The sequence below is a fragment of the Chionomys nivalis genome, chromosome 22 (assembly GCF_950005125.1).
Source record: "Chionomys nivalis chromosome 22, mChiNiv1.1, whole genome shotgun sequence".
Taxonomy (NCBI): domain Eukaryota; kingdom Metazoa; phylum Chordata; class Mammalia; order Rodentia; family Cricetidae; genus Chionomys; species Chionomys nivalis.
This window is the reverse complement of record NC_080107.1, coordinates 11,140,538-11,166,408: the sequence shown is the minus strand read 5'-3', so window position 1 is coordinate 11,166,408 and position 25,871 is coordinate 11,140,538. Positions and strand designations below refer to the sequence as shown.

The 25,871-nt window shown below is 46.5% G+C and overlaps 1 protein-coding gene across 2 annotated transcripts in view; it reads left to right on the top strand.

The window, feature by feature from the left end:
* Positions 1-25,871, top strand: part of Rapgef4 (Rap guanine nucleotide exchange factor 4) — a 260,347-nt gene that overhangs the window by 123,186 nt on the left and 111,290 nt on the right. For both annotated transcript variants that reach the window (XM_057754500.1, XM_057754498.1), the window contains exon 5: positions 24,940-25,012. In XM_057754500.1, coding sequence (XP_057610483.1) covers positions 24,940-25,012 — 73 coding nt within the window. The remainder of the gene's footprint in view (positions 1-24,939; positions 25,013-25,871) is intronic.

The window sequence follows — 25,871 nt, the reverse complement described above, 5'->3', positions numbered from 1 at the left end:
ATGTATTTTTTTTTCTTCTTCTGGATTCCCAGACACTTAGGTAGGCATTAAAATGACTTATCGCCATAGGCCTCAGAGTGCCTGGATTCGTGTTTTTCTCCTGTTATAGTATGGGTGCAATCAAGGGCCTGCATCTAGGTAGATGATACAATAACACATTCAAGTTGGAGCATTGAAGAGTCTTTTTAAAATGTTTTATCTATTATTATCTGAGTATGACCTGTATACACATGTGCATGCCACAGCACATGTATGCTACATATGGAAGTGAGAGGGCAAGTTTGCGGAGATGGGTCAATCTGTCCACTTTGACATGGGTTCTGGGGATTCAATTAAGTCAACAGGCTTGTGTGTCAAGATCCTTTACCCACTGAGCTATCCATGTCCCCACTGGATGTTTTGTAGCAGCATACAGGATTGCATAGAGGTAGCAGAAAACACGCCACAGGAGGAGACTCTTGACTGTAAAGGACTTAGATGGCCTATTTCCTACTTTCCCCATTTCCAGCCGTCTTCAGATGGAAAACAGGAGGTGCAATTGAAGAGGGGATTTGGCCGGGATTCCTAGTAGACGAGCCCGTAGCTCTTCTGACTCTCTCAGCTGCGCAGTGCCGTGGGGTAGGGTCTGAATGTGACTAGACACAGTGTGTTGGCTGCAGACGTGGTGGGAGAATTGTTAATTCTTTATTCCCCCTGGAGGAAGCTGGCTATTTATTGGTAGCCCAACCCCCGATAGCAGGAAACGAAGGATAGTGGTAATCTAACCTCCATGCTTCATTTGAAGGCGCTCGGACATCTTCGTCCCCTTTAGTTTTTTCTTGTGGAACTTAAGAATACTTCACCATCCTGGTAGTGTTGTTGCCTGGTCAGTGAAACCTAAACACCTTTAAAGCTGCTTTGAATCCATGATGATCTTGGTAGCTGCAGCCTGGTGACCTGGATGTGACAAGCAACTTAATATTCTTCCTTTTCATGGAAGATGGAATTGGAAAACGGAAAGCAGTGCTTTTCAACTGTTTCTCCTATTTATCTGAGTGGCGGCGATTTCATGTTGCTAGAACAAGCAAGCTGCTGGGAGCTTCGCATTTTCTGACTGCCTAATGGGAAGCATTTGATCTGGCGAAGAGCCCACTTGTCCATCTTCCCGGGGCTGACAACCACTTACGGGGTTATGAGCGTGCACTTTAATCGACTTCCTAGACACCTCTCCACTGGGGGAGAGCCTGCAGACGGGGAAAGGAGTGCGTGAGTGCTGACGAACAATTCCTGAGATTGATAGGTGGTTTGGATCTCATTTTAAATACCAGGAAAGCAACATGCATCTTCTCGGAGAGCAGATCTGAATGAGGACTTCAAGCCGGACCTTCTCTGTTAATACTTAACCAAGTTACACTCTAAGCGTCGAGACATTCATTTCTTTTCCTTGCTGAAGAGCTGTGAGAGTGATCACATGGCCCGAATCCTTTTAAATTAATGGGCTTTTGACATCTTTGGGGCATGTTTAATAAAGAAATCCATTTTTTTTTCCTGCTGGCTTCTCATGGTTCAAGCTTTGTCAGTCACTTAAGCATTATAATAACGTCAGTAAAGCGGTCTTGTTTGCTTACAAATAGAATCCAGTGGTTTAGAGACTGGATTGTGTCCTGTTACTAGAAACACGGGCCACAGTTGGTCTCTGTTCACTGAGTGACTTTGTAATTAGAATGGTGTCCAAGTAACAAATGCTTCTTCTCCCATGGAGGCCGTTACAGCCTGCAGTTCCCACTGACAGGAAAAGGTCTTACCAGAGGACTAGCCTAGACACGCGGATGATTATCAAATATGTTTGGATACATATATCCAGACCATGTGAACATGTCCGATTGTGCTTGCTTCATTACTTCCTAAGACCAACCAGCAAGGGAAGAATTTTGAATATGGATAGGAATTTTGCAAGATCCAGATCAATATTAGTAATTAAACTTTTTGCAAAGGAAAAAGGCCTCTCGCATGCAGGTGTTTAAAAGGCTCTATTTCTCAGATCCCGGGACTGTATGATGGCGCACGAGACACGTAGGTGCAGCCACAGAAGGAGGGAGGGTGCGTGGCTTGCTTTGTCGGCACTGCCGAGTTTTCATGCCACTTACAGCAGTCCCGGGACTGGAAAGCAAGACTCGAACAGACACTCAGCTGCTGGACCATGAAGGGAGAGCTTGTAGCCGGAAAGCATGTAACCGGGACCTTGGCTGTGAACCGAGAACCACAGAGAGGGCTTTCAGTTTGGGCAGCTGAGGCCCTGACGCCAGAACTCGGCTTTTGCTAAGGAAAGCTGCTGGTGACATTCCTAGCGGCTCTATTTAAGGGCAGGAAGTTTGGGAAGGTTAGATGACTGATAAGAGCCAAAGCTCAGTCCGAACTTGAAGGACTGGCGACAGCCATTTCCACAATTGTCCCTGGGGACTCCAGGGTGACCCTTCGTGCCCTCTCCTGCCTCTCTCCCTCTTCTAAGGGGACTCGAAGAATTTTCTTTGCAAGGAAGTCAGGCTTTATCTAAGGGAGCCTTATTCTGAAGAGCTTTCCTTAGTTGTCTTTTGAAATGTCATTTCCTACCTCTGCAAACGAGGAAGAGGAAGCCGGCAAAAGGAGTTTAGAATCTTCCACTTAGAACTTTGTTGAGCGCTGCTTCCTGCTCTCCGCACTCAACATCAGGTTACTGATTCCTTCCTCCACCCAGCAAGTCTCTCTAGCATCTTTAAATCAAGAGAGGCAGCTGGCAAAAACCCCCGTGAGAAACAGGGAGGGGGCGTGTGAGGAAAACCCCTTCAAGTCACTCCCTCCACGCCGAGACACCAAACGCCACAGGAAATGTCTTATCCCACGATTTCTATCCTTTGAGAATCAGCAGTGGAAATGAGAACATGGGACTCTTTGTTGAGAAATTATTACGAACCCCAGGACAGCAGCAACACAGCAGTCAGTCAGGACCAGCGCCCTCTGATGGTTACTGCACAAGTTGAAGGTCCCACACCCCAGAAGCCGGGTCTGATTGAATGTTTCTTCCTGATGAGTCCCAAGACTGGTGCCGGCCTATTCTTTCCATGCGTGTCTGCAACTTCTGTCAGATGCTAGATTGGGAGGTCTCTCAGTGTCTTCTGACTTCTTTCAAGCCCTAAATATGTAGTTTGTTTCCTTTTATCTCTTCCACCTTTCTTTTTCTTTTTGTAAGTATGTGGTCTACTCACGTGTGCACATGTGTTTTTGCTGTGCTCACCTGGGTGTGTGCACGTGGAGACCAGAGACCAAGGCCAGGCGTCCTCCCTGACTTCTTCTGCTTCATTTCCTTGACACTGGGTGTCTCACTCATCCTGGAGTTCCCCGGTTGTCTAGACTCTCTTGTCAGGGAACTCCCAGGATCCTCCCTGCTCCACCTGTCAGTGCTGAGCTACGCCCAGCTATTTCTGAAGGTTCCAGAGATCCAAACTCAGGTCTTTGTGCATGGGCAGCAGGCACTTTCCCCACAGAGCTGTCTCCTTGGCACTCCTTTTTTAAAAGACATTTTCCTGACTAATTTCTGCTTTTATGTCCCCTTTCTCACCTCACTGCCATGACATCTGTTTCTCTCAGAATTCTGGGCCAGTACTAAGTACTAAGATGCTTGATGGGACAGTAAATTACAAAACACAGAGGGCCAGATTCATGGTCGTTTGTTCTGCGAGGTGGGATTAGAGGCAGCTGAGAGCATGGATGGAGGGTGCGTGTGTGGCAAGGAGAAATGAGTGGGCATCTGGCTTTCTTACCAAGTGAGCAGTGAGGACGCAAGTTCAGCTAGGAAAACATCAGGAAGAGACGTAGTCCATCCTTTCCCCAATCGGCATAGAGATTTCCGGTAGCTGTGAACACCGGGAGCTGTACTAAGCTGATTTCGAGACAGCTGAGTTACAGCGGGTTTACTGTCAGTGGCAGGAGACTCCTCTGGTCCTCGTCAGGGTTCCCCTTGCTGTGATAAGAGCCACGACTCAAGCAAGTTCAGGACATGAGGGTTTATTTCCTTACACTTCCTTCAACGCTGAAGGAAGTCAGGACAGGAACTCAAACCAGGCGGGATCCCAGAGGCAGGAGCTGATGCAGGGGCCGTGGAGGGCTTACTCTTCATGACTACCCAGCCTGCTTTCTTACACAAACCAGGACCACCAGCCCAGGAGTGGCCCCTCCCACAGTGGGCTGGGGGCTGGGCCCTCCCCCATCAGTCACTAATTAAGAAAATGCCCTACAGGCTTGCCCACATCCCTATCTTCTTGAGGCATTTTCTCTATTGAGGTTCCCTGTTCTCGGATGACAATAGCTTGTGACAAGTTGTCAGAAAAATACGCAGCCCAATCGACCCCTTGTCAACTTGACATACCAACATGTCACGATTAAGCCACAACCTTTCCTTTCTTATTCATCCCTAAGATCACACATGAATGTTGACATCGCAGTACAGAACATTTTCACACTTAAAAAAAGTCCCACAAACCTTACAAATCCAAACACTTTTAAAAATTAACTCTTTTTGAAAATCCAAAGTCTCTCAACTGTGAGCTCCTGTAAGATTAAAGTTAGCTAAAGACTTTCTTTTCTCAGGAGGGAAGAGCCAGGGTACAGTAATAATCAAATCAAAGCCAAAGCAAATTCCGGTGTTGTTCTTGGTGGTCATTCATGCCAAGGTACTGGCAATCTCCAAAATGCCGGGGTCTCTTGCAGCAACTGTGCTGCGCTTTCCCGATAGCTTCTCCTGGGCTCTCTTCAGGGACTCCAGCCCTACCACACAGTGCCAAGCCTCATCTGCTCCCCATGACCTTCACACCCTCAAAATCCATACCATCTGGGTGACTCTCACACTACTGAGTTCGGCTGGCAGCATGAGGTCCACACTTGGCCACCTCGGGAACACAGCTTATGTGTGCTGAACTCTGAAGGAACGCTTCCTAGAAGATTTCACGATGATGATGCTGGTCTCTTTTTAATCCAAGGTAATTTCTCAGTTCCAGCAGGCCGGCATCAATTGTCCCAGGAAAACAAAGCCTCCTTTCACCTCAGCGGTGCTGGTGCCTAGTTAATAATAGCTGATTCTTCACTCTCAGAACCACGGATTCTTAATTCAAAATGGCAAACGTCCCTGCTGGAGTTTTCAAACTTCCCTCTGAACTTCCCAAGCCAGGCCCCCATCATTTGCTCTCAGTGCTTTCTTCCAGGCTCCCACAGAGAGCTCACCAGGCTTCAAAGAATCAATGACATTTCTAGCTCAGAGTTCAAATTCCTTCTAAAAATCCTCCCCAACCAGCAGTCCCCCACAATCCTGATATCAGTTTCTGTTTTAATTAGGGTCACTGTTTCTGTGATGAACACCATGACCAAAAGCAAGCGGAGGAGGAAAGGGTTTATTTGACGCAGACATCCGTGTCATATAGTCCATCATAGAAGGAAGTCAGGGCAGGACCACAAACAGGGTAGGACCTGGAGTCAGGAACTGATGTAGAGGCCGTGGAGGGGAGCTGCTTACTGGCTTGCTCCCCACTCTTGCTCAGCCTGTTAGAGAACCCAGGACCATCAGCCTAGGGGTGGCACCATCCACAATGGCCCCGGGCCATCGCCAATCAATCCCTAATTAAGAAATGTTCTATAGGCTTGCTTGCAGACCGATCTCAGAGAAGAGGAAACCGGAAATTCAGGAATGTTTGCCCTGTTGAAAACTTTCATAAATATTTATGACCTCTCGTCTTCTATTGGTTTATGCAGCAAATGTTTGTAAAGGCTGCCCCCCTTTTCTCAGGCGCCATGTTACAGGCGAGTCTGAGAAAGAGAAACGAGGAGCGGTTCATATCTAAAAGTGTACTATGTACTAGAGAGAGGTGATGCTGGCGCTCTGGCCTGAGGACAGTGAGGACGCAGTGTAAATGGGGCGAAGGACATCACCTGGAAGCAGAAAACTGAGCAAAGATGGGAGGGGTGATGTGACTCAGTCCTTGGGGGGAGCTGCGGGCAATGGAACAGAGTTTGAAGACACTGGCGAATCCTGAGATGAGACCACACATGGACGTCCTTTGTGGCAGATGGTGAAGAGAGATGGAGCATAGAAAAGTCATGGGCCCAGTAACCGCTAACCTCTGCAGATCTGAAGGCCGCTGTCCTCAACTTCAGGTGCTGAGCACAAGGCTGGAGACTCGGGGTTCTTGGCCCTTTTCTTCTTCATAAGATTACATTTTTAACCTCATATTTTAAAAAATTAGTCTTTTGATTTAGCAAGGGCCTTAGAGCCATAGAGTATTAGCCATGGTCATACTGACAATGAATTTATTAAGAAAAGTATGAACTTTGTCTTTTTTAGAAGTTAGGGCTCCAGGGTTGCCCAAAAGTCCTGACATAATGTCAGTATTTAGCCCCTTATGGGAAACTGTTTTGTTGGTACCTCCTGTCCTGATCTAGGCATCTATGGGCAGCTTACTTTCACTTTCAAATTCACCTCCAAAGGCTGAGGTGAGGATAACTTGATGGTAGACTCTTTGTCTAGCATGTCCAAGGCCCTGTTGTAAACAGAAGTGAACCCATCCTAAAATTGGCCCCACTCAATGGCATATTGGGGTTGGCACTGTCACAGTGAGAGCCTGTGGGTGCGGACCAGTACACGATTCTTCCCAAGCCCTTCGGAAAGATGCTGCTAGGAAAATCTTTTTAAAATCCACCACTCTCCATGAAGACCTACTCTCCGTTAAGACCTCCTCTTCATTGATTGACAGACATACAAAGTCAGGGCAGCCTACTCTGTGTGTGCAGTGTGTGCATCGTGGGAAAGAACCACCAGTCGGCAGGGTTTACTTTTAGAATAGTTGAGCATACTGCATGGAGGTGGGGGCTGGCCAGTAACAAGAGTACAATGTGCAGTCTTGTTGGTTCTATGGTTTTAGGAAGATCCGTTGCCCGAGACCACTCATATTTCCCTTCTTCCCTGCTCAGCCCCTGGTTGGTGTAACCTGGTCCCCAGAAAGTATTCAAGGTCAGTGACCCTTGTGGACAACTCTGCTGTCCATAGGGTTTCCCAGTGCCCCTTTAACTTCGTCATGGGTGCTTGCTTGTGAGAAAAGTCACCCATGATAGTCCTTCACTGGCCCAAGATGCTGGGCTCTTGGCACTAAAGCGATATTGGTTTCCTGTGAGATCTTTGAAAGCCTAAATTCCCATTTATTTCAAAGTGTAGAGTAGAAAGCTAGAGGTGATCTTTCTCAAAGTTGTAATTCTAGGTCTTCTCTTTCTTTCCTTCTCTTTTCACTCTAGGGGAAAGGATTTGGTGGGAGAGACAAGCAGAACTTTCTTTTCTTTTCTTTTTTAAATGAGCATGCGTTTTGGAAGTTAAGTGGAATCGACTCCACTGGAGTGGGAGAGAAGGTCCCATTCATGCATTGCGAACAGGAGTGGAGACCGCAGAGCGAGGAGGTAATGAAAAGAGAATGTGACTGTGAGGAGTGTGTCAAGATGTGCCTTTGCTCCTGGGGTGTGCCGAGCTCATCGGGAGGGGCTCTCTGTCTTGCCGTCTGTTCCCCGTTCCAGATCACACCAACCCTGTGAAATAGCCACACGACCACCAGCGCCTGCACTCACTGTTTTGGCCTTGGAAGTGGCCGTGCACGTCATGGAATACTGTCGCAACGCCGGGTTTGAGCTGTTTTGAGCTCTTCCTGATCGCTGGCCACTTAGCGCTTTGTCTATTGAGCCTCTTCAAAGAGCGCCAAACAGAAGACCTGTGTTGGGTTTTCTTCGGAGAGCTCTTCACGGCTTCTGGGATGCCAGGGACGAGGGCGGGCAGTGGAGGCTCTTGTGACTTTCTGCCTGTTTTGAATGCTCCCTGGGAAGCATCCTGTAACTGCTCCTCTTTTATGTTTTGTCTTCTTCTTTGTTTTCAGTCCTCCTTGGACAGCAGCTGGATTCTGCTTTCGGGACTCTTAATTCCCTGTCCTGTTGTGAGCCATTCTTGTGGGTGGCTTTTTTTTTTTTTTTCTTTCTTAAGAATCTGAACTGTAACCAGCCTGGTCTACAAGAGCTAGTTCCAGGACAGGCTCCAAAACCACAGTGAAACCCTGTCTCGAAAAACCAAAAAAAAAAAAAAAAAAAAAAAAAGAATCTGAATTGTAGTAATTAGGTAAAACTTTGACTTTGTGGAACTTACCATTGGTAACTATTGCTTAAAAGTAGGGCCAGCACACATTTCCCGGGAGCCAGGATTCTTTCTCTACCTGTTCAGCTCCCTTATCTGAGGATTGAGGACTTTGAAATAAGATGAATATGCCAAACAAACATGCCACAGGGCACATTTTGTGGCTATTGTTCTCAGGTGCCTATTGGAGTTTTATCTATCTGTCTGTCTGTCTGTCTGTCTGTCTATCTATCTATCTATCTATCTAGCCAAACTGTTCTACTTCTGATTTGGTTTTCTGAGATGGTCAAATGTAGAGTTTTGTGCTTTATCTACAAATAATGTTCCAATCACAGAGCGCATTATCTTAGTCACTGCGGTGCTACTGTATTGGAATATTACCGATGGGGTAATTTATAAGGACTAGAAATGAACTTGGCTCACAGCTCGGGAGGCTAAGGGATCCAAAGTGGAGCGACCTTATCTAGTGAGGGCCTTCTCACTGCCTTATGATACGGCGTGATATCTCATATGGGCGAGGCAGAGTAAGAGGGCAGAGCTTGCTTTCAGAACAAGCCCATTCTGGCTACAGTGACCCGAATCTACTCATGTGTGGCCTCTGTAGTCTTGATCCTCCACGTGGATGACCTGGGGAAGATGTTTCCTGCATAGGATTCTTAAGGACATACTCAATCCATGTATAGGTGCTCAGAAATGCATATCTAAATTTGGTATCTGAGAAGAAAGGAATCTGGAGAAAGAAGGATTAAAAGCAAGTATCAAACAATACCTGTTGCTAGAGTTTTCTCCAGAGCCGTTTCCAAATGTTTCCCTTTCCAGCATGAGCTCTATCAGCACAGTCTTTCATGTTTGCTTCTAACACCCCTGTTGTCTTGCCATCTGCACACCACAGCTTCAGGTCAGAAGAGCATAGTGAAAATGGAGGCTTATCTGGGATTGCACCGCAGTGGGATCATACATCAGAGATTTTTCTCCTTTCCTTCTTTTTTTCCGAGATAGGGTTTCTCTATGTAGCCCTGGCTGTCCTGGAACTTGTTCTGTAGACCAGGCTGGCCTCAAATTCACAGAGATCCACCTGCCTCTGCCTCCCGAAGTCTGGGATTAGAGGTGTGCACCACCACCGCCCTGCCAGTGATGGAGATCTTAGAATCAAAATATTTATTTTGATTCGCACGTATGTGCACACGGGTCTGAGTGGGTGTGTGCCGTGTGGAAGCGGGTGCCCAGGGGGCCAGAAGATTCCTTGGAGCTGGAATCCCCAGGAGACATGAGGGAAAGGAGATGATACCTATCCTGTGGAGGAGCAAGCTGTACTCTTAAGCACCAGCCAGGCCCCAGGCCACAAAGTCTTAAGTGTTAAAAACAACTTACTTTTCTGCTGGATTACTACTGTCCACACAGGTGGGGAATCTCACTTACAGGAAGGCAAAACCTACTGGAGCTGGGAGGTTGTCAGCCTTCCCTTGAGGTCTTTCCTTTGAATTGTCTTTATTCTGACAGCAGAATGAACTTACCCAGCCAATGAAGGAACCACTTTAAGATTCACAAGAAGAGTTATCTTAATCGGTTCTTTTTAAAATCTTTTTTTTTTTGATAACATAATTTTCAGGATACATCATTATGACACACTGAATTATAATCTAAAAATTAGAATATAATTGTGCAATTTGTGTTTAATTCTATCACTCTCATTTTATATTAGGCGGGCTTCTTTGCAGTCTTCCAGTATTGTTGGTTTTCCATAAACAGCTATTTAAAGCCATTTACGCATCAAAATAATATTTATAGATATCCAGGAAATGATTTTTCTTAGGATTGTGCAAAGCAGAAAAACTTACTGGATTGTGGGTTTGCACCGCCCACCCCTTGTTTGTTTAAAAAAAAAATAAGAAAAACCTCAAGTTTTAGTTAAGTTCCATGAATGAATGCTGTGGAAATTCAGTTTCTTTTGGAATGCTCCTACAGTTGAAAAACTAATTTAAATTAGGAGGGCACACTGGGCTTGGACAAGGGCATTGTGGGAACGCAAAGCACAATTTCCCCCTAAACAAAGGCACGCTTGTTGGAGCACATGCTTTATTGCCTGGAAATTCTATATATATGCAAAGTTGCTTGTCAGTTCACTGTTGGGCTTTATGTGCTTGTTTTCTCCTTTTGTTTGGAAAAATCAAAAGCTGAAAACAGCCTGCACGGCTCTGTATGATGCGGGCACAGGGGAACATACACACATAAGTTCCCATGCCACCCGACATCCCCCACAGGCAGCTCAGGGCTGGCCCCACACAGGTAAATTCAAAGCCCACTCAGGATTTCCAGGACAAGGTGTTCCCCATCTTCTTCTGTCCCTCCCTCCGACGGAAATGAAGCTACTCTGGTTCATGTCCTGAGGTCCGCGTAGCATCTTCTCTGCTTTTGACTGAGGCGCGATTCATACATCACACAGTCTACCTACTTATAGTTCACAGTTCAATGGTTTCTAAATCGTAGTGTGATGTACAACTGTCAACCACCACAAGTTGATCACTGAATGACACCTTGAACCTGAGCTAGTGTTCTCCAGGAATTCAGATTTGGGTTATTCTGTCAGTGAAATAAAGGGACTGGTTATCCGGATGCCTCCAAGTGTGAGTTCTGGTCTTTGGAACTGCCACTCAGCCTACGCCTTAGCGTCTTGGTACAGCAACTCCACTCATGTGCAATATTTTATAGCTTGCCAAGGACTCTCTCAGGGGCTCCAAGATGGGAAACCTGGGCTCCAACATAACCAGGTTTAGGGCGAGAGATTCCCATATGACTGCCTAGGGGAAGAGAGCCACTGCTGTTTGGCACTGTGACCCTCTTTTTACCGCTCTACCTGCACATAGCTGAGTGAACTCTTGCCTGTCTTAGGGACAACGGGAGACCCAACAGCTGGAAGTGGGCTGAGCTAAAAAGACAGATGTAGGTACTAGGTAGATTGGAGGCTCCGGATATCAGGATTCTCAAAGTAGGAGCCGAAGTCTGAAAGGAAGGAGAGCCTGGCAAATATCTTGGGGGTGGGGGGGGGAGAGTGAAGCCAGACCCAAGGCAGGCAAAGCCAGAGCAGGGCAGGAGAACCAGGAGGAATTTGGCGTGCCACTGAACCCCGCACCCTAGGAAGGAATTTTACCCACTTCTATAGCCGCCAGCTCACACTCAGGAATACCTCACCCCCTCACTGCTCTAGCTACCATAGCTTGCTTCGGGCCCACCTCTCTCCTCACCCTGCGGGGCCCGTTTGGATAGGCTAAATACTGCTCAGCTTTCTTCCTCATCTCTAAACTCCTGCCTCTGGCCAGTGCCTCACACTCACTCCAAGCTGAAGTGGGAAGGCCTTTGGGCAGCCGTCCCAATTCCTTGGGTGCAGACAGACTAGACCAGCTGGCTTTGATTAACAGAGAGGACACACTATAATGCCATCATTTATGGGACCATGGGTGAGCAGAGAAAGCCCAGCTAGATTCTCCAAGGCTCCTTCTCCAGGCTCCCATCTCATGGGCTGTCACCACATCTGGGATTGTCAGCTCCTGCCATGTTCACTTATTAGAGAGTAGCCTCTTCGTACAGGTTAGCTGTGTGCTGTGTATGTGGGTGGGAAGGAGATAGGCAAAACTTTCTAGGGAAAAAAATTCTTGGTTTATTTTTCTCTGTGTTGCCCTAACTGTCCTGCAACTTGCTCTGTGGACCAGGCTGGCCTCGAACTCGTAGAGCTCTGCCTGCCTCTGCCTCCTTGAGTGCTGGGATTAAATGTGTGTGTCACCACTGCCCGGCTCTAAGAAAGTATAAGTAAGATTATTCTCCACTGCCTAAAGTTTTGTCCTCTTCAGATTGTTCCACAGCTTTCCTGCAAGATTTAGATATCACTTCATGCCTATTAATTTGGGTAAATTTTAATATTTTTTTAAGTTAGTAGGACTTTTATTTAAGTTGCTATAAAGTCAAGAATACCCATATGTTGCCAGTGTTGAGCAACACGCATAAGCATGGTATCCCCGGATCACACTGCCTCGTTTGTGTTGGCTGGTGGAAAGCTAACATCTTTCCTTCTGGTGCTATGGAATTGATGTACAGGGAGGTCCAGTGTCTGTTTTCTGACTCGAACATTAACATTTGAAGTTAAGTTTCTGAATTGCATCAGCAATCTCATTATCTGCACAAAATAGACTCTTTGGCTCTCGGCATACAGGGCGTTGGATAAATGGGACCCTTGGACCTTAATATAGCCCAGTATGAAGAATACAAGGAATCTAAAATGTGCTTCCCAGAGAACTGAGTTAGAGAGATAAGACTGACCCCTGAGGGCAGTGGCCAGTGATCAAAATGACAGTGCCAAAGATGGGCAGCCAACTCAGGTTTCGTCTAGAGGACAGATGGCCAAGGGTGACCCTGGAATACTCGGGGAGACTGGAAGACATTGGGAAGCTGAGGCGAGAGGATGGCTAATTAACTCTATCTTGGGCTATAAAGTAAGTTCAAGGTGAGCATGGGAAACTCATCCAGAACAAAATGGAATGTTAAAAATGGCCAGGGAAATAAAGCCACAAGTTGGTTCGGTGAAATTACATAAGCACCAACGAGCTCCTAGCCAGTTTCAACAAATTGAGTTCCATGAAACACAAGTCACCAACCATCCCCCGTCATGTTCTGTAATTTGTCTTATCGTTTTCAAACTGTCAAAGATTGGAGTTTTCATTTAAACCAAATTTGAATAAAGTTCATTTCGCCTCTGACAGTCACTTTGCTCTTTACATCCGTTCTATGAAGGCCTTTTTACTGAATTTACAAGAGCTGTGCTGCTAGTCTGCATAGTGACAGCACACTTCCGGGAAGGAGATGGAGCTGTCGGGTAAAGGGAGTTAGGAGGTGACGTGTGTGTTTATCAGTTTGTGTTGGAATTAAAATTGTGCCCCACTATCTTGTTTTTGAGACTAAAATGAAAATTATATGTGGTTTCTCTAAAATTCCATGAATATATTTTGGCTCTGCTCTCTCTCTTGCCCTCTGAACTTCCTTTTAAGTTACAAATAAGTATTCATAAATAAATATCAAATTTTTGTAAATATTGTTGGGGCGTGTGTGACACAGAACTTGTGTAGAGGTCAGAGGACAGCTTCTGGAAGTTACTTCTCACCCACAGTCTTTACACTGGTTCTATGGCTCTCTCTTGCCTGACAAGCTCCATTGCTGCTGAGCCATTGCACCTGACAACATTCACAGATTTGGGGTAAATGAAGCTTAGGTTTTTGTTGGAGGGAGAGAGTCCGCTTATTGGTTCCCAGCCACTTAGCCCCGAAATAATCACACAGAAATTGGCCTCAATACACAGGGCCAATTAAGTGTATTGCTAGCTAGTTCTTCCATCTAGAATTAACACATCTCCATTATTTTATATTTTACCATGAGGCTCGTGGCCTACCAGCAAGGTTCCGGCATCTGTCTCCAACAGGACTACATGGCTTCGCTCTGATTCTACCGCCTTTCTCTCAGCACTCAGTTTAGTTTTCCTCGCCTAGCTCTGTTTCCCTATAGCTCTGCTATAGGCCAAAAGCAGTTCCTTTATTAATAAATGGTAATCACAGCATACAGAGGGGAATTCCACATCAGGTTTTGTTTTTATCAGCATCAACCAATCGCCTTGCTTCCTCTGTCCCTGCCTGAAAGCAGGAAGCTCATTCATAAAGAACACCACAGAGAGACTCAGGCATCACGTGATACTTTAGCCATCACGTGATCTCTAACCCAGATCTCTAGCCTTTGGTTGCAGGTCTTTCTCCATCCCGCCAACCAGCTCCCAAATCACGACATGGAGACTTATATTAATTATGAAAGCTCAAGTGATAGCTTAGGCTTTTCTAACTAGCTCTAATAACTTAAATTAACACAGTTCTATGTGCTACTACATGTGTGTAACAACCTATGTGCTGCCACATGACCCGTGGCTGTTACCTCTCCTCCTGCTTGTCTTTCTTGTTCCCCCTCTCTTGGCGTCTCTGCTCTTTTTCTGTCCTCTGTGCCTCAAAAATCCTGCCTAGCTATTGGCCGTTTAGCTTTTTATTAAAGCAATCAGAGAGACACTTCTTCACAGCGCCCCAAAAGATTATTCCACAATGGATCTTCATGCATTTGGGCTGCTTTTTATCTCAAGCAATAGTTGTTTGAAATGAAAATGAGGCCTTTGACAGAACTGGTTCAGAAAAAAAAAATGATGCAGAGGAAGTAGGAACTAATGTTTATTATGTGTCAGAGCCGTGAAGACCCTCAGAGACCTCACTCAGTCCCTTCATCATAGTGAGGGGTACCACAGTAATAGCATCTCCTGGACTCTAGGCACATAGTGAAGGTGAATCTAGCATGGTCTCTGCCCTCTGTTAGCTTGTAATGGAGCAGAAAAGGGGGTTGAAGCAGCACATGTTTGGATACAGTAAATGATGGTCATATTAGTGTTGTAGGCGATGCTAAGACAATAGATTCTCATGTAGACTAAGGGACCGGGGACCGGCTCTCCAAGAAGCAAGCTCTGATGACATACTAGCAAGGCGGAGTGTGGGAGAGTTACATTCCTGCAGGAGGCCCCGTGTATTGAGGTCTAAAGAAGTCAATGTGCTTGGAAAGGAGTGCCGGGAGAAGTCTGGGGAGCTAGAAGGGGAGGGACAGGCAGGTAGGACAGAGGGCAGGTTCCCAAGTCTTGTCAGCACCAACAGAGATATACGTAGCTGGAACTGGAGGTTGCAGTCACCTGAATCTTAAAGCCATGTCCTCACAACCCGCTCAGCCTTGTCCACGTCACACGGCACCTCTTCAAACACGAGACATCTTAGCGTTCTCTTCCATACTGTTTCCAGCTCGCTAAAGCGTCACTCTTGTTATTGTTCCTCTTAGTGGTCACGCTGGGTGAATGGGACCTAATCTGCCACTGAGACTTAGAGGAATATCAGACAGTCCAGACTAGGGGCGGCCAATAAAAACCCCGTGCAGAGAGGGCAGTGCAGGTGACCCAGAGTAGAGAGATGACAGGACCCAAGATCTGTGTAAAGAATTTGAGCATCTCCATACCCTACAGTGCCTGGGCCTCTCGAGCCCTGGCTGCATAGAAATGTACAATAAATATATGTTGCTTATCCTGACAAAGCTCTCTCAGGTTTGCTTACTGGAGCTTGTAACATACACATAAAATAATAAATAGAACCAATGTAGGCACGTGAATAAAGTCAGCCTAACCAACAGCAGGGTGTGAGGGGCGATGGCTGGGCAGGCTGAGATGCCTTGGAGTGGAAGTGCTTGAAAAGAGAAGAATTATGGGGGTACGTTATACAATCTGGGTGGCTGAGGCGACAAACCATCTGTCAGTGTCCTCATTTAGTGTGGAGTGTGTATGAATATGTGACCAGTAGTTCTGTGAGGATGTCACGTGCCCACTGGGACTCACGAGGCAGGCTGGGAGTTAAGGAAGGAAGGGTGAGATGAAGATGAATGTTTCTGGAGAAAGCAAAGCAAGCCAAGGGCAGTGCCTGTCCCCCAGTGGTAAGAGGCTTCTGAGCTAGATGGAGTTCACGTGTCTCTGAGCCAGTGAGGTCTTCTTGACCCTGGACCTGATCTCCTCTGCTGAGCTCTCTTCCCGCTGTCCGCCCTCTGTGCGGTTGTACAGCAAGAAACCCACCATGGGTAGTTTCCTCTGCAGGGTCCTCCAGAGTCTGTATTACCAATACTGAAGCACATTTATTTTGGAATTTCCATTTTCATGGTTTGTATTGCTGATATTATTGTTAATTTGATAAGACTTAGGGGCTGGAGAAATGGCTCAGAGGTTAAGAGCACTGACTGCTTTTGCTGTGGCATCTCACGACCTTCTGTGACTCCAGTTCCAGGGGATCTGACACCCCCTTCTGGCCTCCCATGCCGTCCGTGCACTTAAACACACTCAGCCTAAACATTTATACACATAAAATAAAAATAAATACACATTGTTTTAGTATAGAAATGGGATTTTATACATGCATTTTCATTTGGAAGAACCCTATGTGAGAGCCACCACCTTTTGAGGGTTTACATGGTTAAATAAAATGTCAGCTGTCTCCCACAACCAAGGAGGCAATTGCTAATTGCTTCCTCATTCACAGCTGTACTTGGCTGGGCCATGGTGGATTCAGCCCTACTGTGACCATAGAGTTTGCCATGCAGTCACCATGCCAGAACAAACTGTTAGGTGACTTTCAACATAGTAGAACTGACCTACTGTGTGCGCCTTGCTCCCGGCTTGAGTTCTGCAAACAGAAACCTCAGTTAATTAATGGCTAGAGGACACTGAGCACGGACTTAAATTACTTGTCCCAGGGAGCCCTCTGAAGCGCCTCCCCCCAACCTTCCAGCTAGCTTAAAGACACAGGGCTGTTGCATTCCAACCACAAATTGTCCACAGAAAGCAGGTGAGGTGGCCTCACCCCTGCTTTTAGGAACACATGTCCTCATCTCCATCCACCCCCTCCACCACACCCCTCTCTCTTCCCTCATTCTGGACAGCTCCCGTGGCTCCTTGGTTGCGCCGTATCCAGGCCAGCCCCCAGGTACTCAAAACCATTCTCATAGCTGTCAGGACGCCCTGAGAACACACATGTGCTCTTCCCATGTCCTCATCCGAATGCTCCCCCTAACACTGTGACAACGGCCCACATCCCAACCATGACCTGTGAGACCCTGCATGCCGAAACCTCTTCCCCATCTCTGTATCCTTGCCCTCTACCCTGCTGGCCTCGGTTCATTCTCGACCCGCCTCTTCCTGCTCATTGACCCTCATCCCTGATTCAGTGTCGTTTTCCTGATGTCTAAATCTAAACTGTCACACCCCTTCCCATGGCTTCCCAGCCATGGCTGCAGCCTTCTCTGGGACTTTCTAGTATGGCTGTCCCTGTTGGTGGGATCCTGTGTGAGACTTCACAGTTCTTCACAGGCTCCACTGGGCTTTCCTAGTCTTGGAGCAGGCGTCAGTCAGCGAGCACTGTCTGAAGGAAAGCGTACTTACTATCTCTGCCTTCCGTGTTGATGTGACCGTGTTCTGGGGAGTGAGACTTAGTCAGTGAGTGCTTAGAAGTGGCCATTCTGCTCTCAGTTGCTAGCACTTAGGGAACCCACCCATACTGGCCAGCATCTTGGGGATCGTTGGTATTTCGAGTGGGTTGGTTTAACAGTGACCTCATCTACTCGCTTGTAGCTTTTAGCTTCTTTAAGAGACCCAGCGTGGAGGCCTTCTTCCGTCAGGGCCATCATGAGGCAGTGGTACTGACGCTTGTATTTCTGTGTTCTTCCTTTTCCCATCACCATGAACCCTGCTGCCTCTTCCCAACACCAGTTTGTTATGTGGATACAAAGTAGGTAGTATATTATGAATTGTTTTTGGTGTTTTCTTTTGAGGTAAGACCTCACTTAGCCCAGACAGGTCTTGAACTTGTTATGTAGTAAAGACTGGCTTTGAACTCATGATCCTTCTACCTCTAATTTCCAAATGCTGGCAGTACAGATGTGTACCATTACATTGTGGAATTATTTTTAAAGCTCTATGAGTTAAGTTATGTGCTTAAGACAATTGCAAATCAGCAATATTTTAGATTATATTTCTCTGACTTTTTTAAGTCTATGATTTAGGTTCTCAGTGTTTCCATAGCCCTGTTTAGCACACAGAGTCACAGGTTTAGTATAGTCTTTATACAATGTGCCTGTCATACCCTTAGTAATGTGATGTAGAAAGTGACCTTTCACAAAGCTTTGATGATTTGATGACAGAATTCAAATATACTACAGTTATCTTGACTCAGCCTTGCTTTATTGTTACTTTCAGTATTATTATTTTTTTTGTTTTGTTTTGTTTTGTTTTTTTCGAGACAGGGTTTCTCTGTGGCTTTGGAGCCTGTCCTGGAACCCTTGTAGACCAGGCTGGTCTCGAACTCACAGAGATCCGCCTGCCTCTGCCTCCCAAGTGTCAGTATTATTTTTTATTTTCAGTATCCACTAACTAAGTGCCCAGTATGTGCTGGGTACTTTTATAGATTTTATTTCTTTCTCTCACAAGGGTTTGAAAGTTGGGTATAACTGCCCAAGTTCCTTATCTGGGAGATTGGGTAGAGTGTCTTCAAGCCCACACAGGTAGCTTTTGGCAGAGTCAGAATTAAGGCTGCAGGCTTACGTGATGCAAAAGTCTGCATGCTTTCCCCAACATCAGAGGTCCTCGGTTTTTTCCACTGAAGTTCCTGAATGCAGAGGAAATCAATACACAATGCCTGGGGTCTAGACCCTTTGTAGCTAGAAGTAGCCAGCAGCCAGTTCAGAATGTCTTTGAAGTCGCCTGCTTTAATCTTAAAATTTATGCAAATTTATCTTTCTACTCTATAATATAAAAGTATAAAAGTAATCCTTTCAACTGCTTGACATGGGATAAAATTGAAACTCCAGGAGGAGCCGCTGTTTGTCCTTCTCTCATCCCTCCTGCCTTGCTGGGTGCCGCTCTGGGGAGCTTCACTCCTGAGCTGGAGAAGGTCAGTGTTCCTGTGTGGGTTGCACATCTCAACAGCCTTGGGAAGCAGCTTCCACCCCCTGCAGAGCTAGGCAGCAGCTCTAGGGCCTCAGGCACGCTAGCCAAGGGCTCCACCTCTCCTCTCCACCCGGTCCTCTTGTTTGATTGAACCCGGAACTCACCATGTCACCCAGACTGGCTTCTGTTTCATGATCCTCCTGTCTCAGCCCCTATTAGTGCCTTCTTGTTGTTGGAAGAGCTTCTCGGTGACAGAACACATCCATCCATGGCCGTGGGAGTCTTTATTAGGGAGAGCAGAACCACCGGGAATATTGCCTAGACAATCCTAAACCAGGCTTTGTCGATGCCTTGTGGAGGAGCTTGAGTGACAGCAATCTAGTGAGAAGTCTAGAGATTCTTTAATCATGGTTTGGAAACCTTCAATTTTTTTTTATAGGAACCAAAGTCATTTTTAAAAATGAAATTGCACTTAAAGCTATAATTTATGAAATCAGTGAAAGTAAAGATGCTCGCCTTCCCACAGGCCTCGAAAGTTGTGTTTGCACGATACCTCTCTCTTCAGGGTTCTGTCGACACCCCCAACTGTGTGGAACAAAGCTGAGACACCCCAGATCCGACTCAGCATGCATCTTTCTGATGAGACCGATCGGGAAGACGTGTCTGTAGGGGCCCGGCTGATGAGCTACTCTTCCGGTGTCTGCTCTCAGAGAGCGTCAAGGACCTAAACCTGCCAGGTTCTCCTAGAACCCTTGGTGGCTCTTCTGGCTTTATTCTCATCTGAAGAGTTGCTTTTGTAACTTCTCTGAGACTGGTAGGGGCATTCCCTAGTCCCCTCAGTGCCTCTTGGGAAAAGACACAGTGACACCCTGGGTCTCCAGATAGCCTACCGAGCCCATGTTGATTCTCTGTGCTCCTACCTCCAGCCCAGACAGGACCTTCTGGAGGATGCTGTGAATGGGAGAAAGCCTGGGCTGTTACACGTCATCTGTAAGGCCATGTTCTGAGGGCCACCGTGCAGGAGTTTGGGGTAACACCAGACCTCGGCACTTTCTTCTCCACCTCAGAGCTGACTCTCATCTTCCCTCAGCTCACTGCTGCTGCTTCTCCTCTACTGACACCCGTCCTTTCAGGACTTGGGTTTGCGGCATAGTTCATGTCTAAGCACCTGGGGCCCCTTAGAAAGTGCCTGAGTGAGGCCTAGGGCATTGGGGTCCAGAGAAAGGGTTTGTGGGGGAAAGGTCAACCAGGATTCCAAAGGAGATGGGGACCAAGAACTCAGCCAGGCCACCACATACCTCAGCTGCTGAGGTTTGGTGTGTGTGTGTGTGTGTGTGTGTGTGTGTGTGTGTGTTTGAGGAGGCCATGACAGCCATAAAGGCCTCCTGGGTCACCTCTGAAGACTGATGCCCACGGGTTTGTGCTGACCAGTACTGACGTAGACGTGTGAACTTCATTAAGTGTGGTCTTTACACCACCTTTGGTTTGTTTTACTTTTCAGAAAATAGCAGTTGTTTTTAAATATATAAAAAGATGAGCTGCTGGGCTAGAGAGATGGCTCAGCCATTAAAGGCTAGGCTCACAACCAAAATATAAAAATATGAACTGCTGTAGAGTATAGGTTTATCAACACAGTCACCTTGCTCTTACTTTCCCAGCTGATTCCTGTGGTACATACAACACTATTAGAAGGTGTCCTAGTATCTCTCAATTCTTGCAGCCTCTAGAGGACGTCAGAGTCGAGGAGACTGCTCCCTCCTCCATGCCTCACCCTGTCATCCCACTGAGGTATTACTGCTTTCTCCCTGGGCCACATGCACTCTGAGGCTGAATGCTCCCGAGAGCCGATCCCACTAGCAGAGGGATGGCCTGGGTTTTCGCAGCCATAGATGCTCCAGGCTTGAGTCTGCACAGATCTCTTGGTTCGCACCTATTCCTGGATGCACAGGCAGAGAACTTGCTTGTTTGTTTATCATCAGTCCCTGTGCAAGCCTCCAATCCAGGCGATAACCACAGGCTTTACAGACACTGGTAACATATGTACACTGTTTGGAGGGTCACTAACTACAGAGACCTCATGAAGAGTGGGTCAGCAGGTCCCCCCATCCCTGCCTACCCACTGTGGAAGCCAGAACTGAAAACTGCAAGCATTTGATTTCTCATAGGATGCAGTGTGTGTGTGTGTGTGTGTGTGTGTGTGTGTGTGTGTGTATTGGTGTTGGGGTTGTTGCCACCACCAAGCCTACTTGGCATAAAACAATTATCATTTTATTGCTTGTGGACTCTCTGAGTCAGGTGTTCTACAAGGCCCAGGAGGGTTACTTGTCTGCTACACCCTGTCTCGATATCAGCTTGGAAGGTCAGGGTAGCTGGAATAGTTTGGATGCCACAGAGACTGAGCTCAGTTGAACTGTCCACTACCAGGTGGCCTCTCACCTTAATGTGGGTGTTTTTAGAGCATGGTCAGTGGCTTCTAAGAGGTAGCATTTGGAGCACACAGGTCCCCAGAGACCATGTGCTTGTGGTCTAAACAGGTAAGTCACACAGTATCACCTCAGCCTCATTCTGTTGGCTACGGAGAATCATGAAAGGTGATTTTCCTCCTTCCCCACCGTCCTCCTCTTTAAGCCCCCATCCACAGCCCTCTAAGTCCCACTATGCTTCCTCCTGCTTTTCAGTCCTTAGATCAAAGTCACACGTTTTATGCTCTGTTACAACATAACGTCGCTGTCAGACACCAAGTTCCCAGTTTGGTTTCTCTTGCTGTATCCTAATCTGCACCAAATGTAGTGGCATCTACCCAAAGTTGTTTTCTCATGGTCACAGATTCAGTGGGGCAGGGGCAGGAATTGGATCAGGAAACAGTGGGAACAACTTGTCTCTCTCCACGACATCTGAACTTGAGGATACTTAGCAGCCAACATGACCTGAATTGCTAGAGATGATTTAACAGTCTATGGGCAGTTGATCTGGAAGATTCTTCATTCCTGTCCTGGAAGTGATACCAAGGATGGGCCACAGAGCAGATATACTGCATATCAGATATTTATATTACAATTCATTACAGTTAGCAAAATTATAGTTATGAAGTAGCAACAAAATAATTTTATGGTTGGGGGGTCAGCACAGCATGAGGAACTGTATGAAAGGGTCACAGCATTAGGGAGGGTGAGAACCCCTGCTCTAGACTGCCCATGTTTGTCTGTGTAGTGTATGCCTGTGTGCACATGTACATGCATACATGCCTACCCATGCAGGCACAAGTGGAGGTCGGGGATAATGTCAGGATCTCTTCCTATTCTATACACACACACACACACACACACACACACACATACACACACACACACATACCACACACACACACACACACTTCAAATGCTTTTTTTTTCCCCCCCGAGACAGAGTTTTTCTGTAGCCTTGGAGCCTGTCCTCGAACTAATCTTTTCTTATTTTACATACTAATCCCAGTTCCCACTCCCTCCCCTCCTCCTTTTAAAACATTTACTCTACTTACAGATATGTTAAGCCTGTCTTTATAGTCTTCACTTAAGACCAAAAGCTGTTGTATTATTAAATAGTTCTTGTCTTACTAAGTAAACTACTTTTAAAATTCAATTTACTGATGACATTTACAAAGAAACGAGAATTCTTATATCAACTGGGTACTATGGACTTTTAAGAAGATTGGACGATGCTGTGATTTTGTTTAAGAAAAGCGTTTATCCTTCATAAATTCCTACTGAAATATTTACTGATTAATTTGTATGATATTTAAAATTGAACCCCAAAGAATTCGAAAGGATAAGCAGTTATATGCATAGTGAGATAGCATCAGCCACCAATTGATGATTGCGTGTACATGAGTACATGGTGTTTTATCTGTTTAAATGTGTGCTAGAAATCAACAGCCAAGTGTTAAGTATGTATGGTAGTTGCCTGTGATGTTACATCTCATGGTTTTACTTACCTCGCATCCATTATCGTCCCACTTATTTGGGTACAAAGGCATATTTTGAGGGAATGAATGAGAAGAGACCATATTCATCTGACATTTATTGCAGTGAGTTGGTAGAATCGTTCTGTTGTATTATCAGTTGCCACAAATCTCTTACTGTGCCCAATTTTTAAATTAAACTTCACTGTATATATGTGCGAATAGGTAAAAACAGTATAGATAGGAGTTAGTGCCGTCCATGATTGAAGGTGTCCATTGTTGGCCTTGGGATGGGAACTCCATGGACAATGGCGAGTTAATACAGTAAGCACAAGTCCTTGTGCCCCGTGTTTGGTAATTCGATACATCACAAGAACAAGGATCCTTGTCTTCTATTCTCTCGGTGTGCCCAGTGCCTGGGACACCACACTCCCATGGTGAAAACTCCAAAGACGCATCTCTAAATTTAGCCCGCGTGGTCTTCCCTAGAGGCTGCCCTGGTTTATTCTCAAAACAGCAGTCCCAGGGATTTGCACTGGAAGAGCCGAGCCACAGACCAGGTGCTCTGGGCTTGGAGGAAGGTCAGTGGTGCTTCCTGAGTCCATGGGAATTGGCGTTGACGTGCAGAGGGAAATAGCACCATCAGTCCCAAGAGAACACTTCTAGGCAAAACAAACTGACCCCTTAAACTGAGCAGGAATGATTTCTTTTAGAAGCTTGTAAGAGAACTGCAAAGAACAAGAGAAAGAACTCCAAAGGTTGAAGGAGGGTCACAAAGTTTCTTTCTTTCTTTTTTTTTTTTTTTTGGTTTTTCGAGACAGGGTTTCTCTGTGGCTTTGGAGCCTGTCCTGGAACTAGCTCTTGTAGACCAGGCTGGTCTCGAACTCACAGAGATCCGCCTGCCTCTGCCTCCCGAGTGCTGGGATTAAAGGCGTGCGCCACCACCGCCCCACAAAGTTTCTTGGGATGAGACAGATCTCTTATGCCCTCTCTGAAACTGTTCCATGTAGAACATAAGTTAGCTGAATGCCCAGAGTGCCAACCCATGAAAGAGAAGGGTAAATGGCAGTGTAAGAAAGAAGAGAGTGAGAACTGGGAAGTTGTCAAGGGGTTGACAGCGATACTGGGTGACATGTTAGTCTTGTAGGTATGTTTGAGTGATCACCTCAGAGATGGGAAAAAACCACCATCTTAACGTTGGCACACACATACATGTTGGTATAGTTGCTTCCTATTTGGAAGGAAAAAGTAGGGTGGGAGGAGCTAGTCACATCTTGACTAGAAGGCTCTTTAGAGAAAGTACCATGCCAACACTGTTCAAACCTTCCAAATGGGCCAGATGGTTGGCTGGGGTACCACATGTCGCCAGCTGCCCATTGCTACAGATGAAAGTCTTTCTGCTGGCGTTTGTATGGCACGTATTATGGGGTGCTGGTTCTTTTGATGCCGTTGAACATTCATGTGTGCCACGGTAATTATAAACCATAAATATACGTGATAGCACACGATCAGTGAAATTGCCCAGCTTTCATTCTGCCGGGGAGGAAGCCACATTTACTGCCTGAGAGCATTCACCTTCCGCTCTTTATAACTGCCCCTCCTTTCTAGCCTGATGCTCACCAACCCTTATGCCTCCCACGCAGCGCAGACTCCTGAGGCTAATCACATATATTGTGGAGCCCCAAGTTTCCGAGTATGTCTGGACCAAAAGCCAGGGGCAGACAATTTGGGAGCATCTAAATTAAGCCAAATGATGTTATTTGATGGTGTAACAAAAGTGCTTTGGAGGTCACGTAGCAGACAGGTGTACTGCGTAAAAGGAGGGAGGTAAATGGGAGCGAGTCAGCCTCTTTTCAAAGAGACCTGTTCCAAGAGCTGCTGCGTTTCTTTTGGCTTTGAAAGAGCTTGATTCAGAGGCATTCACCTCGGAGGCAGGCGGCACGGTGCCTGTGTCTGAGCCTGTCAACTCACACTGGTTCTCAGGTGCCTGTGTATACAGGGTGGGGAGAGGTAAGAACCCCACCATTCCTTCCCAACAAACGCTTAACACACAAATAAAGTGGCTGGGTGGGGCCCTGCCTGGGGCAGGGGACACATTCAGTCTCAACCCAGGAAGCCTCAGGCTGAACCCTACATCTTTAGTTTAAACCCAGAGCCCCAGAGAACACACTTCCTGGCTCTAAAAATAAGAGATTCAGGTTTCTTGATACCCAGGGTTTCTGCTCTTTAACATGTAAATAAATGAACGCCTCTAGCAAGCAAATACCTGCGTGCTGACTTTACAATCTTGTCTTACAGAAATACCGACAGTACATGGCCGGCCTTCTGGCTCCTCCCTATGGTGTTATGGAAACTGGCTCCAACAATGACAGTAAGTGAAGTGTGAGCATTTTGCATCTGAGAATTTGTTTTGTGGTATGTGTTTTTATGTGGTAAAAAAAATAAAAAAGTGTGTGTTGTACACCAGCACGACAGAGGAGGCACCCTGACTCTGCTGTGTGTCCCAGACTGGCAGCTCACACTGGAGAGCCTGCACCTGTGGTCTGTGCGCTGTCCTGTGGAGTCTTCATAGCAGAGAGTGGCCGGCTCTGGTGCAGACTGGGACCTCCATACTGGACATCTGCATGCTTGGAACATTCTGTGCCCTTTTCAGAATGGGATTCCCAAACTGTGCTTGTCTCAGCCACATGGGGTCCCCAGGAACCCCATATCTGTTCACTTTAGCTCTATTGACCAAAGGGAGAAGCAGAACCCACTAGTTCTTTTTAAATGGCCCTTCCAATTTCAGGCTTTTGGTAGGTGCTAGGTGCTGGGTGCCCTCCTGCGCAGGAAGGTCATAAATAGCTTATCTCTGGTATTTACTTCACACACGTGTGTGCAGTCAAGTGGCATGGTATACACGCTCAATGTACACCAGCAAAACAAAATCAGGCTCCTTTAAGAGATCCATCCATGGCTGAGGTCTAAAGCCAGGGTAGGGGTGAGCTGTCTGGTGCCTTTTTAAAGATCTGTCTTATTTTTATGTATGTGTCTGCGCACAAGAGTACAGGTGCCCCTAGAGGCCAGAAGCGGGCGTCAGATTCCCGGAAGCAGTTGTGAGCTATCCGATGTGAGAGCAAGGAACTGCTTCAGTCCTCTGGGAGAGTAGTACGTGATCTTAACTGCTGAGCCAACTCTCTATTTCCTATCCCTGTTGCAGGGGTGTATGTGTGTGTGTGTGTGTGTGTGTA